Source organism: Lithobates pipiens, unplaced genomic scaffold (assembly GCF_037356315.1).
Source record: "Lithobates pipiens isolate NorthernLeopardFrog02 unplaced genomic scaffold, aLitPip1_a1.2 Scaffold_18, whole genome shotgun sequence".
In the NCBI taxonomy this organism is placed as follows: Eukaryota; Metazoa; Chordata; class Amphibia; order Anura; family Ranidae; genus Lithobates; species Lithobates pipiens.
Genome location: NW_027507758.1, coordinates 197008486 through 197027632, shown reverse-complemented (window position 1 = coordinate 197027632; position 19147 = coordinate 197008486). Strand labels below are relative to the sequence as shown.

The window sequence follows — 19147 nt, the reverse complement described above, 5'->3', positions numbered from 1 at the left end:
GTGTGTGTATGTATGTATGTATATATATATATTTATAAATTGTTTACATTTTCTAAGGACCACATTTCATAAGTGTTTCCTCCATGTTACCACAAGCACCCTAGCTTTTGTCTATACCATTTTTTTCGTGCTACCAGTGGGTAGAGTGAGGCTAATAATACTTTTTTTTTTTTTTTTTATTACTGCAACTAGTCATTCTTTAATCTTAATCCTATTTGTGAAAGCTGGTGGTGCACTTTATCAACTATTAAAAGTTTTCTGTTTTGTATAACCTATAAAATTGTCTTCTCATTAACAGATATCCAGATGTTCAGAGGAAGTTGCAGTGTGAAGTGGATGAATTTGTTGGTAGAGATCGATTGCCTTGCATTGAGGACCAGCCCAACTTGCCCTATGTCATGGCATTTATTTATGAATTAATGCGCTTCAGCAGCTTTGTTCCAGTCACTATCCCTCACGCTACAACAAAACATACAACCCTGATGGGCTTTTATATTCCCAAAGATACAGTGGTGTTTGTCAATCAGTGGTCAGTTAATCATGATTCTTTAAAATGGTCCAATCCAGAAGTGTTTGACCCAAACAGATTCTTAGATGATAAGGGGTTTCTAAACAAAGATGCCGTGAGCAAGGTGATGATCTTTTCTGTGGGTAAGCGGAGATGTATCGGAGAAGAACTATCAAAGATCCAGCTGTTCCTATTTGCATCTATTTTGGTGCATCAGTGTGCATTTACTGCCAACCCGTTGGAGAATCTCAACCAGCAATGTGATTATGGTCTGAGCATCAAGCCTAAACCATTTACAATCAGTATGAGCCTTCGGGATGGTAATATGGATCTCCTAGACAATACAGTGCTAACAATTAATTATGTTGACTATTAAATCAAAAGGATAAAATGTCAAATGTGTCTTCATTGGTCTGATAACTGAAAACAAAATGAAATATAAAGATAGATAATTTGTAAGTTCTAGCATATTTCCAAACATGACAAATCTCGTATTTATTGTGATGTTTAATGCATAGTTTTGTAAGACACCAAAAACCTTACATGTCTAATTTTAGGAGTCAAAAATATAAACACCGGAGATATAAAAGCACTGGTAAATATTCAGGTTGATGATATGCTGAAAGTTATGGGTTATTAGTTTGTTTGCCATTAAGCCAGGGCCGGCCCTACCACGGGTCCCACCCAGTCGGCCGTTTAAGAGGGGCGGCAAGCAGCTGGACTGCCCAAGCACCCGAGCCTCCCTCCCTGCAGCATGCAGTGTCATTCTGCCTGCACATTGGGGGCCGCCCTGCGCCCCATAATGCCAGTCCTGTGGCGTTGCTGGGAGGGGGCCAGGGGTACGGGCTGCATCCAGGTGACACCCACTAGAGGATGACACCAGTGGGTAGAGGCACCACTAACACTGCCCTACACTGATCTGCGGAGCAGACTGAAGCCGCCTCACCCCCTCTCTGTTTACATCCACACAGGAGGAGGAGCCCAAGAGAGACACACTGTTCTGTACACTGTACTATATTTAGATGGATATATACAAAATGAGCGCTAAGGGAGGGGAGAGGGGGTCTATATTGATGGAGGGGGGTTTGCAGTGAGAGGGTCTATACTGATGGGAGGGAGGCCTATACTGATGGGGGGGTGTCAATAATGATGGGAGGGTCTGCACTGGGGGGTGTATACTGATTGGGTCTGCACTAAGGGGGTGTGTATACTGATGGGGGGTGTGTATACTGATGGGGTGTCTGCACTGAGGGGGGTCTATACTGATTGGAGGGGAGGTCTGCACTAAGGGGGATCTGCACTAAGGGGGTGTGTATACTGATTGGGGGGTCTGCACTGCCTATGGGGGTTTCTGCACTGAGGGGGTGTGTCTACTTATGGGGGGTCTGCACTGGGGAAGGGATATATACTGATTAGGGGGTCTGCACTGATGGGGGTGTCTATACCGATGGGGAGGGGTCTCCACTGGGGGAGGTGTCTATACTGATGGGGGGTCTGCACTGAGGGGGGGTGTCTTTACTGATGGAGGAGGGGGTTTGCACTGAGGGGCGTGTCTATACTGATGGGGGTCCACACTAAGGGGGGTGTCTATACTTATGAGGGGGGGGTGTCTTTACCGATGGGGCGTCTGTACTGAGGGAGGGATGTCTATACTGATGGGGGGTATGTACTGAGGGGGGACTATAGTTGGAGGGGGAGTGACACCAATTTTTCTCAGATCGCCTTTCAGGACAACCCCGAATAGAGTGTAGCTCCACCTTCTTATCAGGAAACACATGCCCACTTTAAAAACACCTCCTCTTCCCCCATGGCTTCAGTTATTGTGTTTCCTCCTTGGGGGAAGCATGTGCCTGAACCAGGGGAAAGCTACACTCTCTGCAGGGGAGTAAAGGCTTACCTTAAGGCGTTGGTTGTTTATTTCTTGGCCCCCAGCAGCATCTCCAGCGGGAGAGGACTCCTGGAGCTCCTGGTCCTGCCATCTCACGGGAGTAAGGACCCTCGGAGTGCCGGCGTCGGGTGCCCGGTGTCCGCTGGACAAGCGCAGCTCTGTAGCTGGCGGAGGTTGCTGCAGGTCAGCGGCGTCGGGTCCCGGGCGGCGACAGCGTCGTTACAGGCACTCTGAGGGGGAGTGGCGCCGTGGTTCATGCACCTGGAATGCAGGGATCATGGGGCGGGTCAGGTGACCGAGTGCTTCCACTTCCGGTCGGCCCTGATGACGCGGCAGCCGGGAAAATTCAAAAGAATGGCAGAACTGTTTGAAATATGCTGCCTTGCTCAGCGGCAGCCGGGAAAATTCAAAAGAATGGCAGAACTGTTTGAAATATGCTGCCTTGCTCAGCGAAATGGAGGAGTGTAAGCCAGCTGTGGCGGAGACAGGCGCCCCAAGCACCGGTCCAGCCCAGGTATGTAAGGTGCAGCGGCACCCTCTGCTTCACTATTGGGCTATGCTTGTGATTTTGTCTGTTCCCCCCTCTTGGGGGCCTGTCGCTGCAGGTCAGAGGTGACTTTGCTCTGACCTTTGCAGCCTAGTCCTGGGGTCTCACTAGTGGTCTGTTTGGTGATAGGTCTCTGCACTGGCTTGGTGTTAAGCAACTGGTAGTTGAAAGCTTTTAGTGAGTTGAACCTGCATGTCGTTTCAGGAAAATTCACTAGAAAAAGCTAAACCAGGCCAGAGAAAATGTCCTTGCAAGAACCCCCTCAGAGAATCGTGGCAGAAGGCAATGTGCAGAGCTTGTATCAGGGAGTTGGTGGAAGAGGAAACATCCCAGCAGTATAAGGAGTTGTTTTCTTGGGTTAAAGAGCTGACAAACTCCTTGAGTTCAGTCAGGTCCATCCTGATACAAAACCCTCCCGCACAGACCGAGCCTCAGAACTTGCCGCCCAGCTCCAGGGCGTAGTCTTCCAGACAGGTGGAGACTGAGGATTCTGGAGACGAAGGGGGTAGTACTCTCATCTCCATCAGGAATTCTGAGGAGGAGGAAAAGGAAGAAGATAGCAGGGGCTCTAGATGCACGCTATCGCTAGAGGAGGTAGATGACATCCTTAAAGCAATCTACACAACTCTAGAAATTCAAGAAGAAAAGGTACAGCTGTCAGTTCATGACAAAATGTACCAGGGGCTGGACAAAACAAAACGGAGAGTTTTTCCAGTCCACAGGGTACTCTCAGATACGGTGAGAAAGGAGTGGAAGCACCCAGAAAAGGCCCCTTTCTTCTCTAAGGCTCTCAAGAGAAGGTTTCCCTTCGAGGATAAAGACTCAGAGGTGTGGAACAAAAAACCCAGAGTCGATGCAGCTTTCTCGCAGGTATTTAGACGAACGGATCTAGCCTTTGAGGGTATGGGGATCCTAAAGGACCCAATGGACAAGAAAGCTGACTCCATCCTCAAGTAGGCTTAGGATGCAGCGTCAGTCAGTCTGAAGCCAGTTATGGCAGCTACGGTAGTGGCCAGGAACCTGGAATGCTGGGTAGAGAAACTGAAGAGCCATATTGAAGCGGGGACCTTTAATTTGAACCATATTGAAGCAAGGATCTTTTAGAGTCCTTCCCACTAATTCTGAATGCAGTCAAATATATGGCAGATGCATCAGCAGAATCGGTCAAACTGGCCGCCAGGTCCTCGGCTCTTGTAAATTCAGCCAGGAGAGCAGTTTGGCTGAAGACATGGTCTGGAGACACGGCCTCTAAGGTCAAACTGTGTGGTCTGCCCTTCTCAGGTGACTTGCTCTTCGGCCCTGATTTAGAGGCAGTGCTGGATAGGACGGCTGATAAAAAGAAGGCTTTTCCAGCCAAGAAGAAGCAGGTTACCAAAAAGAATTTTCGTGCTCTTCAGCAGTCCCATAAAAAAGACCAGGATCGCAAGAGCAGATGGCGTTCGCAGAAGGGCAGAGGCAGGGGTGGAGTCCTCTTTAGATTTCCCCCAGAGCAGACCTCCAAGAGCAAGTGATAATCTCTCCCCAGTGGGGGGGGGAGAGACTGTCAGCTTTTCGCGAACAATGGGACAGGCTGTCTCCAAATCTGTTTGTGAAGAGCGTTGTCGATCAGGGGTACAGGTTGGAATTTTCAGAACCACCCCCGAGCAGATTTTATGTAACAACGTTGCCAAGGGATCAGGAGAAGGCTTCTGCAATGAAGCTTTTATTACAGGAGCTGATACAGCAAGAGGTTCTAGTTCAAGTCCCAGTAAACCAGCAGGGCAGGGGTTTTTACTCCCATATCTTGTGAAGAAACCCTCAGGGAAGTACCGTTTAATCCTGAATCTGAAAGTTCTGAATTGGTTTATTCAGTATTCAGTACAAACATTTCAGGATGGATAAAATTTTTTCCATCATGAAGCTGTTGACCCCAGACTGTTTCATGGAATCCCTGGATCTAAGGGATGCCTACCTTCATATACCCATTCATCAGGCATCGTAGCAGTTCCTGCGCCTGGCATTGAATTTAGGGAGTTCGGTGTGGCACCTCCAATTCAGGGCTTTGCCATTCGGACTCTCATCCTCTCCCAGGGTCTTTACAAAGATTATGGCAGAGGCTCTGGAGCCCCTGAAGTTAAAGGGGATTTCAGTCGACCCTTATCTGGACGACCTTTTGTTTTTTGCGGACTCCAGGGAGCAGGTCCTAGTCAATCTCCAGATGGCCCAGTCTCACCTCGAGGGCCTGGGGTGGCTTCTAAATCTGGAGAAGTCAAACCTGATCCCCTCACAGGAAATGAAATCTCTGGGGTATACGATAAACTTGCTTCTCCAGAAAGTTTTCCTGCCGCTGGAGAAGCAGGAAAAGTTGCAGCTAGCTGTACAGCGGATACAGAGCAACCAGGCAGTCTCGGTCAGGACAGCTATGGCAGTTCTGGGCCTGCTTACGGCAGCAATCCCGGCTGTTCAATGGGCCAGGTTCCATTCCAGACCCCTTCAGAGGGAGATTCTGTCAAGCTGGTCCTATCAGGATCCTTTGGAGAAGCAGGTAAGGATCTTGTCAAGGTCGAAAAGGGCTCTTTGGTGGTGGAGAGACCAAGCAAACCTCTCAAGGGGTCTGGTGTGGACTTTTCCCTTGGACAAGCGACTGACAACAGACGCAAGTGCCTGGGGCTGGGGGGCCCACCTGGACGGTCAAACATCTCAGGGGGAAGCCCAAAGATCATCCAACTGGAGGGAATTGAAGGCAATCTTTCTGGGTTTAGTGGCCTTTCAGCAGAATTTGAGAGGTCACCATGTCCAGGTGTTGTCAGACAACACAACAGTGGTTACCTACATAATGAAACAGGGGGGAACCAGGAGCAGGAGCCTGATGGAGTTGGCCAATCTGTTGTTAGCCTGGGCAGAGCAGAACACTGCCTCGCTATCGGCGGTGCATCTGAAGAGCTCTCAGAACTTGTTTGCGGATCTCCTAAGCAGACAGAATTTGTTAGAGGCAGAATGGAGCCTGAATCAGGAGGTGTTCCTGATGATTTCCGAGGCCTGGGGGTTCCACAGTTAGACCTTTTTGCAAGGCCAGCAGAACTCAAAGGTGGACAGATTCTTTTCTCTTCACCGAGGAGATTCAGCAGTAGGGCTGGATGCCTTTGCTCACCCCTGGCACTACCAGCTGTGCTACGCGTTTCCCCCCTTTCCTCTAATTCCACTAGTTCTGAGGAAATTCAGAGAAGAAAGGACGGACTTAATACTAGTCACTCCTTTTTGGCCAAAACGGCCTTGGTTCGCAGGTCTTCGAAACCTAGCCTCGAGGCCTCCATGGAGGTTACCACCCAGAAAAGATCTGTTATCCCAGGGGACAGGAAATCATCCAGAGGTGGAACTTCTACAGCTAACCGCCTGGTTTCTGAGGAGGACCTCTTAAAAGCCAAAGGGCTCTCAGATAAAGTAGTAAAGACCCTGCTATCTAGCAGGAAAGCAGTTACCCAGGCAATTTACATGAAGGTCTGGAAGAAGTTCAACTCCTGGTGTAGTTCTAAAGAGCTCAAGGTCAAGAGCACGGTGTCTGTCTTGGAGTTTCTCCATGAAGGAATGGAGAAGGGGCCTTATCAGTTTTCTTTGAAAAGACTTTATCTAAAGAGACTAATTTCTAGATTTTTTAGGGCTCTCGCACGAAGTAGACCGGTAACCCTCAAAGACTTCCCCAGTTGGGATCTGTCAACAGTTTTGCAGGGTCTTTCGGGAGCACCGTTTGAACCCTTACAAGAAGCCTCTTTACAGAAGGTAGTTTTGAAAACAATCTTTTTAGTGGCCATCACCTCGGCCAGGAGGATCAGTGAGCTCCAAGCCTTAGCTATTACGGAACCCTTCCTTGGAGTTTATCCGGACAAAGTAGTGCTGAGGACGGATCCAGCATTCCTACCGAAAGTATCCTCAGCTTTTCATCGATCGCAGGAAATAGTGTTACCTACATTCTCTGCAACCCCAGCTAATGCAGAAGAGGAAGTTTTCCACACATTGGATGTGAGAAGATGCTTACTGCAGTTTCTGAAGATGACTGAAGGCTTTAGAAGATCAAACGCCCTTTTTGTGATATTTTTAGGATCACGCAAGGGGGAGAAAGCTTCTAAGAGTACGCCGGGTAGGTGGCTTAAGCTGGCTATAGCAGAAGCTTATAAAGCAAAAGGAGAAATACCTCCCTCAGGTATTGCCGTGCACTCTACTAGATCCACGGCAGTTTCCTGGGCTGAAAGGGCTGGTGCAACGCCTGAACAAATCTGCAAGGCTGCCACTTGGTCCAGTTATTCGGCATTTCTCCGGCACTACCGGTTAGATCTACTGTCTGCGGCAGATCAGGCCTTCGGCAGGAAGGTACTGCAGGCAGTAGTCCCACCCTAGGGTAAGTTTCTCGGTTATCTTCTCCGGGGTTGTCCTGAAAGGCAATTTGAGAAAAACTGAGTTAGACTTACTGGTGACGGTATTTCTAAGAGCCTTTCAGGACAACCGTTACTTCCCTCCCTAGGCTATGCTTAGTAAATGTATTAAGTTCTACCATGGTGTTGTGCTTTCTGTGCTTTGTTTTCCAGTGTCGGAAGGCCACAATAACTAAAAACACCTCCTCTTCCCCCATGGCTTCAAAGCGGGCATGTGTTTCCTGATAAGAAGGTGGAGCTACACTCTCTCCGGGGTTGTCCTGAAAGGCTCTTAGAAATACCGTAACCGGTAAGTCTAACTTAGTTTTTTCCGCACTGTGTGACACCACTGGATGCCAGTAGCATTGAGGCAGCCAGCTGTAGTAGCCCACAGGGAGCAGGGGAGGCAACGGGGCCGGGAGTGGCACTGACTCGGACACTGTCCCTGATGTATGGTTGAGAGAAAGCTGAGGTGCAGGGGTTCAGAGTGGGACGGCAGCACTGAGATCCCTGAAGCGCTGATTGCATGTGCAGCTTCCCAATTTTTTTCTGCTAAAATGAGGCGCCTCGGCTTATACTCAAGTATATATGATGCATATATATATATATATATATATATATATATATATATATATATATATATATATATATATATATATATATATAATTTATAGTGTGTACGTATGTGTATATATAATGTACACTCTGCATTCAGTGTAGCCTATATCTGCAGTGAATTCTGTGGTGTACTGTTTCTAATACACTTCAGGTGGTGTATTAATAAAAATATATATAGATATACAGTCTGGTGTGTGTGTGTGTGTGTGTGTGTGTATGTGTGTGTGTGTATATATATATATATATATATATATATATATATATATATATATATATATATATATATGTGTGTGTGTATATATTAGAGGTCGACCGATATATCGGCCGATATTTGCCGTTTTTTAATTAATCGGCATCGGCCGATTGTGCTGATAAAAAGCCGATTTAGAACTACAGCGGGACTTTGAAATGACTTCTGTATAGAAGTCAGTGTAAGTTGCCTGAGTCGTCATAGAAACGTCTTTCCTCCTCTCTGGGCAGTCTGCCAAGAAAAGAACAAAATGATACAATGTTTACACTTGAATGAATGAAGTCATCTCTGTGTGTAGAAGTTCTCAGTTTAACCATTTAAAGACTAAATCTTTTCTGACACTTGTTGCTTACAAGTAAAAATCCTGTATTTTCTGCCAGAAAATCACTTAGACCCCCCAAAAATTATATATATTTTTTTAGCAGAGATCCTAGGGAATAAAATAGCGGTTGTTGCAATATTTTATGTCACACGGCATTTGCACAGAGGTCTTTCAAATGCATTTTTTTGGGAAAAAAATACACTATTTAAAAAATAAAAATAAAATAAAAATAGTAAAGTTAGCCCGTTTTTTTTTTTTTGTCCAAAAGTTTTGACTACCTGTTTTTATTTAATACATAGGTTTTTTTTTTTTTTTATCTAAATCATACATACAAGTAAACTGATTGGAGGTTTGTTTTGTTTAATAAATGTTTAAATGTAAGAAATTTTCTGTATCACTTATGAAGACTGCTTTCACACTGGAGCGGGCAGGCGTTGATGGTAAAACGCAAGTTTTAGCGGCTCTTTACCATCATTTTAGCGGTGCTATTTGGCTGCTAGTGGGGCACATATAACCCAGCTAGCGGCCAAGGAAGAGGTTAAATGCGCCCATGAAGCACTGCTGCCAAATCGCATTGCATGCGCTTCGGCAGTGGTGCCCATTCATATCAATGGGCAGGAGTGGTGGAGGAGCGGTATACACCACTCCAAACGTGCTGCTTGCAGGACTTTTTTTTAAGATCCTGCCAGCGCATCGCCTCAGTGTGAAAGCACTCTGTCTTTCACACAGACTGCAGGGGAGCCATTTTGCAGGCACTTTACAGGCGCTATTTTTAGCCCAAAAGCGCCTGAAAAACGCCCCAGTGGGAAAGGTGTGTTAGATCAAGGGGGATTAAAAAAAAATAATAATATATAAAAAAAGGAAAAAAATAAAGAAATAAAATAAAATCGGCCTAACATATCGGCCCAAAAAAAATCGGCATCATATATCGGCTATCGGCCGCCATGATTTCTAAATATCGGCATCGGCCAGAGAAAAACCCATATCGGTCGACCTCTAGTATATATATATATATATATATATATATATATATATATATATATATTCTGCATTCAATGTAGCCTATATCTACAGTGCATTCGGGGGTGTACTGTTTCTAATACACTTCAGGCGTTGTACACAGTATGCAATACAATGCAGCCATTGTATATTTTCTAATACAGTGCAGGGGTGTACACATTTCTAATGGTATCTAAAGCAGGTGCGAATCCAGAGTCTAGTCTCGGGAGGGGGACTGCCAGAAAATTTTGCAGGTAATTTGTTGGGGCAATGGCTAGTGTTGGCGCTTCAATCATCACAGCGCCATGGTTGATATGGTGTCAGGATGATTGAAGCGCATTATTTCTATTATTACATTGTAATAGAAAATTAAATAATTCAACTCACCATATTGCAAAATCAGTCGGAGCCCTGAGTGTGTCATTTGTCACCGTTGCCTGCCACCAGATGCAGCATGTCACTTATCAGTAGGGATGAGCCGAAAACCCCCCGGTTCGGTTCACAACAGAACATGCGAACAGACCGAAAGTTCACTTGAACATTCGAACACCGTTAAAGTCTATGGGACCCGAATGTGAAAAATCAAAAGTGCACATTTTAAAGGCTACTATGCAAGTTATTGTCCTAAAAAGTGTTTGGGGACCCGGGTCCTGCCCCAGGGGACATATATCAATCCAAGAAAAGTTTTAAACACTGACATTTTTTCGGGAGCAGTAATTTTAATGATGCTTAAAGGGAAAAAATAAAAGTGAAATATTCCTTTTAAATATCGTACCTGGGGGTGACTATAGTATGCCTGTAAATCGGCGTGTGTTTCCTATGTTTAGAACAGTCCCTGCACAAAATGAAATTTCTAAAGGAATAAATGTAATTTAAAACTGCTTGAAGTTGTAGTGTAATGTCAGGTCACAGCAATATGGATGAAAATGGAGAAAAACGGCATGGGTACCCCCCCCCCCCTCCAGCCAATTACCAGGCCCTTTGGGTCTTGTATGGATATTAAGGGGAACCCCGTACCCAAATAAAAAAAAAGAAAAGGCCCCAGGCCCTATATACTCTGAACAGCAGTATACAAGCAGTCCAAAGAAGACAGGGACTGTAGGTTTGTTAAGTTGAATCTGTTTGTAATTTGGAACAAACACATTTTGTAAGTGTAGCTACAACCAAAAAATGTATTTTTAAGCTTTTTGGATAACATAGGGAAGGGTTATCACCCCTGTAACATTTGTTTTGCTGTCTGTGCCCCTGTTCAAAAGATTTCACCTCACTTTCTGTCCCAATGACAATTGGATTTTGAAAATTTGGGGTTATTAGAGAAACAAGGATTGGTGATAAAGCATCAGTGAAGACACCTTTTTCCCATATTAACTGTTACAGGAGAGAATTTGCCTTCCTAGGAGTAGATTTCCTCTCACTTCCTGTTGTTTCCCTCCATTTGTAAGTAGGAGTCATTTGAAAGGCGGATGTTTGAAAGTAGGGGACTGCCTGTATATACTATATGGCCTGCACTATATACTCTGTAGAAAATTGTGCCTTAGGTGTTGGTGGCACCAGAACACTGTAAGCCCTCACAGTTACTCTTGGTGGGCGCTGGAACGGGTCCTGCTTTGAAATATATTAAGAATTGTAATTACATGGCCCTGTTGAACAGGGCCATAAAAATTGGGCCTTTGGTGTGGTGGTAGTGCCACAACACTGTAAGCCCTCAGAGTTACTCTTGGTGGATGCAGGAACTGGCCCTGCTGTGAAATATTAGATCAAAAATTGTACTCACACGCCCCTGTGGGGCAGAAAAATTGGGTCATAGGCAATAGTGGTGATGCAATAACAATGTAACCCCTCACAGATTCTGTTGAGCGCTGGAACGAGCCCCGCTGTTAAATATTTGGTCAAAAATGGTGATTACACGTCCCTGTTACATAGTTAGTAAGGTTGAATAAAGACAACAGTCCATCCAGTTCAACCTGAGTGAGTGTCTACAATTGTCCCTAGCCTTGTACATTGCACACTCACATCGGTCCTACCCTCAAGGAGCCCACGAGCCAAGGTACCCATTCATATACTAGGGTCAATTTTGGACAGAAGCCAATTAACCTACCTGCATGTCTTTGGAATGTGGGAGGAAACCGGAGTGCCCGGAGGAAACCCACGCTGGCACAGGGAGAACATGCAAACTCGTGGCAGGTAGTGTCGTAGTTGGGATTTGAACCAGCGACCCTTGGTGCCCTGAAACAAAAATGTTATTAGAAGCTAGGTGAGAGTGCTAAACACTACACCACTGTGCCGGGCAGAAAAATTGGGTCTTAGGCAGTGGTGGTACCACCACACTGTAACCCCTCATAGATACTCTAGTTGAGTGCAAGAATGAGCCCTGCTGTAAAATATTACAGCAAAAATTGTAATTAAGCGCCACTGTTAAACAGGGGCAGAAAAATTGGGCCTTGGACACAAATGGTGGTGCCCTGAAACAAAAATGTTATTAGAAGCTATCAACATAGTTACATAGTTGCTAAGGTTGAATAAAGACACCAGTCCATCCAGTTCAACCTGAGTGAGTGTCTACAATTTTCCCTATCCCCGTACATTGCACACTCACATTAGTCCCTACCCTCAAAGAGCCCACAATCCAAGGTCCCCATTCATATACTAGGGTCAATTTTGGACAGAAGCCAATTAACCTACCTGCATGTGTTTGGAGTGTGAGAGGAAACTGGAGCACCCGGAGGAAACCCACGCAGGCACAGGGAGAACATGCAAACTCCAGGCAGGTAGTATCATGGTTGGGATTTGAACCAGTGACCCTTCTTACTGCTAGGTGAGAGTGCTAACCACTACACCACTGTGCCGCCCTAATGAACATTGAGGAGGAATAGGATAGTCACACAGCATAGGCAGTCTTCAAGCGATCTCACATTCACTGAAAAATGAATCGGTTACATCAGCATCAGGTGCTTGGTAGCTGGTGATCCAAGACTGATTCATTTTTATGAAGGTGAGCCGATCAACTGAGTCTGTGGACAGGCGCACTGTGACCGTTTACAAAGCCTCCAGCAGCAATGAATGTGCAATCAGAAAGAGCGCTGGATGCAGGACAGGCCAGTAGCTCATTTGCATATTGTGGCATACTGCATGGGAGGTCGACATATGTCTGGTCAAGGATGTGGTGCCCAAGCGGCTGCTGCTTGATACGCTTCAGACATATTGTAAGAGAACTATTAGTTCCTGTCCGGTGCGCACTTGCATGCATGCGCGCGCACACGGGTGTCTGCAAATGCCTGGGTGCATCAATGCGGTGGACTGCGCATGAGTAGGCCCATAACGCGAATTGGCACCAGATGGCATATTTAAGGAAGTGCTCTGTCCCCAGACCGTTGCTGACTGGTCTTCTCACTGTTCCCTGATATCTGAATCCTGCTATTATCCTGCTTGATACCTGTTGACAAGCCTGGCTTGGCTTGACCCTGCTTTTGGATCCTGTTCCTGCTCTGATTACCGGTTTCTGATCCCGGCTTTGCATTTGACTCTGTTTCTGCCTGCTGCCTTGTACTGTGCTGTCTGCATGTTACCAGATCTGGCTATCCATGTGACCTTGCTTCTGCCTGCTGCCTTGTACCTCACAGCCCGCCTTTTACCGCACCCGACTATCTTTGAGACCTTGCTCTTGCCTTCTGTATTACTCCTCCTCATTCTCTGAGTGTCTGCAACCACGGTCCTGCGACCCGCTGTGACCTCTTGCTGCAAGTCTACCAGGAACTTTACATCACATAATGTTCCAGTACCACTGTTCCTGCGGAGTGCCTTTTTAATCTCAGCTGATCCTCAGTGTACGACTACCTATCCTGATCTGACGGTTCTCCTGTTCTTCCAAGATCTCATCTTCTGATGCAAGTCTCCGGGTCCACATCTGCAGGCACTCGTGTTCCTCCTGGCCCTCGGTTCCCTCTGTTCCACTTCCAGTGGGACCTGGGCTGGAGCTACAAGAGAGGCCAGCCTCGTAACTTTAGTCTCCACCCAGGTATGTGACAGTACCAGTCAGTCAGTAATGGAGTCTCAAGGGGAGGTCTCTCTTCTGTCAACCCTCTGCCTGACTGTTACCGCACACTCTTATGCGGTACAAGGATTGCACATGGACAAATGCGCTATACAGGCCAACAACAAACATTATTTATGGGCCGAGAACACATGATATAGGAAAAATGTATATTATAAATAAAACAATATGATTTTATAAAATTAAATGATGTGATATAACTTGGACAGCGGGATTAACCATTTCCTAAAACCTGGAATATAACCACCATACCAAGGCAATAGTATTCAAATTTATTTTTAATAATCTAACATCAAAAAGATTAGGTTATTAGATCCATGGATTACAAGAGAAATTTCTCCAAAAAACCTCAACATCTACTCTGGGAAGGGATCGTAAGCACATGTGGACTTATAGAGTGGTGACCTCTTGTGGTAAATGCATGTATCAGAATTAACAACACATAAAAATACATAAACAAGGTTAAAAAATCAACAAGAATTCCATAAACAAAGCAAATAATTTTGTGTAAAAGAAAAGATATAAATAATAACACCAACAAACTTAATAGAATAAAGGAGTAAACCAACAATGCATAAATCATAAACTGTGACAACACATATGCTTCATCTAAACGCATGTCATATCAAAGCAAAAAAAATTAAAATCCAAAAGGCACACGAAACGAGGGACTCTAACCATTATTAATAAATGCGTTAACATCCCATTTGATGTTAATACTGAATGGGGTATAAGTCTGAGCTTGGTAGATCCACTTTGTTTCCAGGCATGAGACTTCCAAAACCATGTTACTGCCCCTCCAATGTCAACAAAATTTGTCTATGCCCAAAAATGAGGAACCCTCCGGGTTGCAATCATGCTTCTGTGCATAGTGCTGAGAGAGACTGTGCTTTGAAAAGCCACGTCTGATATTAGCCACATACTCACTCAGCCTCACATGAAGCATGCGTTTCATTCGTCCTATGTATTGCTTGGATATTTGATTACATAAACGACAAATTTGGTCAAACATGTGATGAAGGGTTTAATGGGGAAGTTCTCTTGGGTAGAATTTGACTGAAAAGAATCTATCTTCCTACCCCTACATGTATTTAATTTGCAGATAGGACACTTTCTACAGGGATAGAAACCTCCAGTGTTTTGGAAAATGGCTATTTAGGTGAGTCAACTATATTTGGGGCAATTTCCAACCTCAATAGACAACTCATGGCTGTTCAGGTAAAACTGGGCCCAAAACCTGATCCCCTTCAAAACTTTACAATAATTTTGCATTATTTTTTAATTTCATAATGCTGGTTGGAATAGCCAGTAATGAACGAAAACTTAAATGGATCATCCTGTGTTTTAGGTCTAGTAACCAGTAAGTCATCTCTATTTCTCAGGCTCCGTAATTCTCAGAATGCATCAAGTTCTCCTTCCCTGTAACCTTTTTGAAGAAATCGTCCTCTGAGGATTGAGGCTTCCCTGTGAAAATCATCAAGATTTGTACAGTTCCGCCTCAACCACAGAAACTGACTCTTAGGGATCAATTCCAACCAAGCCCTTGTGATGGCAACTTTTAATATCAATGAAGCCATTGTGGTCAATTTCGTTGAAATACGTTGATTTAACAAGCTGTCCATCTATCGCTTTTATTCTGAGGTCAAGAAAATGAATCTCTGTTCGGCTGGTTTCGTGTGTTAGAAGGATACCCCTATCATTACTGTTCAAACCCGAAATAAAGTTGTTGAGGGATTCAAGACTACCATCCCATCAGAGGAGGATGTCGTCTATGTACCTCCTCAAGAGTACCAGCTCAGATCTGGACTCACGATAGACGACATCCTCCTCCCACTTGGCCATGAAAAGGTTAGCCATGCTCAGGGCATTGCACACTTGTCTCTGTGTGGCAGAGGACGAGGAGGATTAGGAAGGTTTAGTAAGCCAGTTCACCACCTCCTCTGCATACTGTTGCTGGATAGCACGGGCAAACTCAATAAACTGAGGAAATGATGCCCTGCCTGAGGACTGACCACCATGTCCACCTTTGCCTGTGGACACATTTGTTGCTGGCCCATTTACAGTGCCAAGGGAACATCTGCCTCTCCTTGTTGTCCTCACAGACTTTATTGGGAGGGAGGGGCGGTGCTTATACGCAGATGTAAAGAAGAAGTTGAAATCTGTACGTAGATGCACTTTAATCAATGCAAAGAGGTGTTTGGTTCAATTTAATTAGAGTACTCACACTACACAGACATACTCCACAGATACACTAAAATATACTGCAATATAATGTACCAAACATACAGTGATGCACAAAACTATATGGTGTTAAACTGTCAGTAACGCACACAGAACTATATGGCGTTAAACTGTCAGTAACGCACTCAAAACTATATGGCGTTAAACTGGCAGCAACGCACACAGAAGTAAATGACGTTAAACTGGCAGTGACACAATCAAATAGAAGATGTTCAACCATCACTACACTGACGCTATCTAAACGGTCACTACTCTAGCTATACTCTAATATAAAGATTACTGACACAGTCTCACTACACTACACTGAAACTACAGTGGTGTGAAAAAGTGTTTGCCCCCTTCCTCATTTCCTGTTCCTTTGCATGTTTGTCACACTTAAGTGTTTCGGAACATCAAACCAATTTAAACAATAGTCAAGGACAACACAAGTAAACACAAAATGCAATTTGTAAATGAAGGTGTTTATTATTAAAGGTGAAAAAAAATCCAAACCATCATGGCCCTGTGTGAAAAAGTGATTGCCCCCTAAACCTAATAACTGGTTGGGCCACCCTTAGCAGCAACAACTGCAACCAAGTGTTTGCGATAACGTGCAATGAGGCTTTTACAGCATCCTGGAGGAATTTTGGCCCACTCATCTTTGCAGAATTGTCCTAATTCAGTTACATTAGAGGGTTTTCGAGCATGAACGGCCTTTTTAAGGTCATACCACAACATCTCAATAGGATTCAGGTCAGGACTTTGGCTAGGCCACTCCAAAGTCTTCATTTTGTTTTTCTTCAGCCATTCGGTGGTGGACTTACTGGTGTGTTTAGGATCATTGTCCTGCTGCAGAACCCAAGTTCGTTTCAGCTTGAGTACACGAACAGATGGTCGGACATTCTCCTTCAGGATCTCTTGGTAGACAGCAGAATTCATAGTTCCTTTTATCACGGCAAGTCTTCCAGGTCCTGAAGCAGCAAAACAGCCCCAGACCATCACACTACCACCACCATATTTTACGGTTGGTATAATGTTCTTTTTATGAAATGCAGTGTTCCTTCTACGCCAGATATACTTGGACACACCTTCCAAAGAGTTCCACTTTTGTCTCATCGGTCCACAGAATGTTGTCCCAAAAGTCTTGGGGATCATCAAGATGTGTTGTGGAGAAATTGAGACGAGCTTTGATGTTCTTTTTGCTCAGCAGTGGTTTTCTCCTTGGAACTCTGCCATGCAGGCCATTTTTGCCCAGTCTTTTCCTGATGGTGGAGGCATGAACGCTGACCTTAACTGAGGCAAGTGAGGCCTGCAGTTCCTTGGACGTTGTTGTGGGGTCTTTTGTGACCTCTTGGATGAGTGGTCGCTGCGCTCTTGGGGTAATTTTGGGCGGCCGGCCACTCCTGGGAAGGTTCACCACTGTTCCATGTCTTCGCCATTTGTGGATAATGGCTCTCACTGTGGTTCGCTGGATTCCCAAAGCTTTGGAAATGGCTTTATAACCCTTTCCAGACTGATAGATCTCAATTACTTTCTTTCTCAATTGTTCCTGAATTTCTTTGGGTCTCGGCATGATGTGTAGCTTTTAAGGATCTTCTGGTGGACCTTACTGTGTCAAGCAGCTCCTATTTAAGTGATGCCTTGATTGTGAACAGGTGTGGCAATAATCAGGCCTGGGTGTGGCTAGAGAAATTGAACTCAGGTGTGGACAACCACAGTTATAGTATGTTTTAACAAGGGGGGCAATCACTTTTTCACACAGGGCCATGATGGTTTGGATTTTTTTCACCTTTAATAATAAACACCTTCATTTACAAATTGCATTTTGTGTTTACTTGTGTTGTCCTTGACTATTGTTTAAATTGGTTTGATGTTCCGAAACACTTAAGTGTGACAAACATGCAAAGGAACAGGAAATGAGGAAGGGGGCAAACACTTTTTCACACCACTGTATCTGAGCTGTCCCTACTCTACTCTAATGTATGTATGAATGACGCGGTCTCACTACACTACAGTGAAACTATCTGAGCTTTCCCTACTCTAGCTGCACACTATGCAAAGCTGAATGATGGTCCTCCTCACTACACTCACACTATCCCTAGACTGACACTAAACAAATTTCTTTATAAAACATCATGGGACACAGAGCCACAGTAATTACTGTATGGTGCCTATATAACTCATACAGTAATTTCTGTGGCTCTGTGTCCCGTGATGTACTCCAAGAAAACGATTTTACAGGTAAATTGTTATAAAAATCCTATTATTCTACACTGACAATTGAAGGAAAATAGCACAGAATAGCACACTAACTAATAGCAGAGAAACAGAACAGAGAAAGCTTGGCCGGAACTTATGCACGGGCCAAACAGTTTTCCCATTCCCTACCTGCCACAAGATGCGGATTGTCACTTGCCAGTGGCTGTGTCCCAGAGTGAAGGCAGACAGTGATAGATTATGTAATCTCTCTAGTGCCCTTCCCTGCACAGTGATGGCGGTGTTCTGTCAGAAGCTGAGCTGCGGTGAGGCTTGTCGGAAAGCTGCTACCCATCAGAATATGCAACCAAAGTGATGTTGCATTGCAGTGATCTTGGTACACCCGCACTCGTCCGCAGTAAGTCTAGAGTTAGAAGTCGGCAAGAAGACATCTTTATACACCCACCGGTGTCTTGCTTTTCACAGTTATTTTTACCAGTAAACTCAGCTTAGTACAGTATAGTGTGGTGTTGCAAAACAAAAAATACATCATGTCCGGAAGGCCACCAAGGAGAGGGAGATGCTCACAGGCCACTAAAAGAGGACAAGCAGCCTCTGTGTCTACAGTCAACAGTGGTGGATATGGACATGGTGTATCCTCTGCAGGTGGCCATGTGGCACGTTTGTCCTTTTTAGCTGTTGCTGGCTGTGTTATTGAGCCACAACATGTAGAAGTGTTGGTGGGGTGGATAACAAAGCAGTCCTCACCCTCTGTCACCCAGGCTCAGAGTAGTTTGCTTCTGCCAAAGGGGCCTATTCCACCGGCTCCTTGTCCACAGTCACTCCTTCCGTAGCCCCACCTCCATGCATGGAGGATTCCCCAGAATTATTCAACCACAGTGTCCGTTGTATGCTGCTGGAGGATGCGCAGCGTTTTGAAGGCTACAATCTTGGTTCATGAGTTGAGGAAGGGAGTAACGTGAGCCTAGAGAGAGGGGGTGCCACAGAAGCACAAGAAACTGGCAGTCATGTTCCCCCAGCTGCAGCATACTGCCAAGTTTGCTCCAATGATGGGGAGGGAGGGGATGATGAGGTCACTGACTGTACTTGGATGCCGAAGAGAAGAGGAAAGTGAGGAGTAACAACTCCAACAAGGCAGAATG

At 45.1% G+C, this 19147-nt stretch overlaps 1 protein-coding gene across 1 annotated transcript in view; it reads left to right on the top strand.

Moving 5' to 3' along the window:
* The window catches only part of CYP1B1 (cytochrome P450 family 1 subfamily B member 1), a 165539-nt gene extending 164633 nt beyond the window's left edge, over positions 1-906 (top strand). The window contains exon 3 of the mRNA XM_077486506.1: positions 299-906. Within this exon, the coding sequence (XP_077342632.1) occupies positions 299-884 (586 nt within the window). The 3' untranslated portion in view covers positions 885-906. The remainder of the gene's footprint in view (positions 1-298) is intronic.
* The last annotated feature ends 18241 nt before the right edge of the window (positions 907-19147 follow it).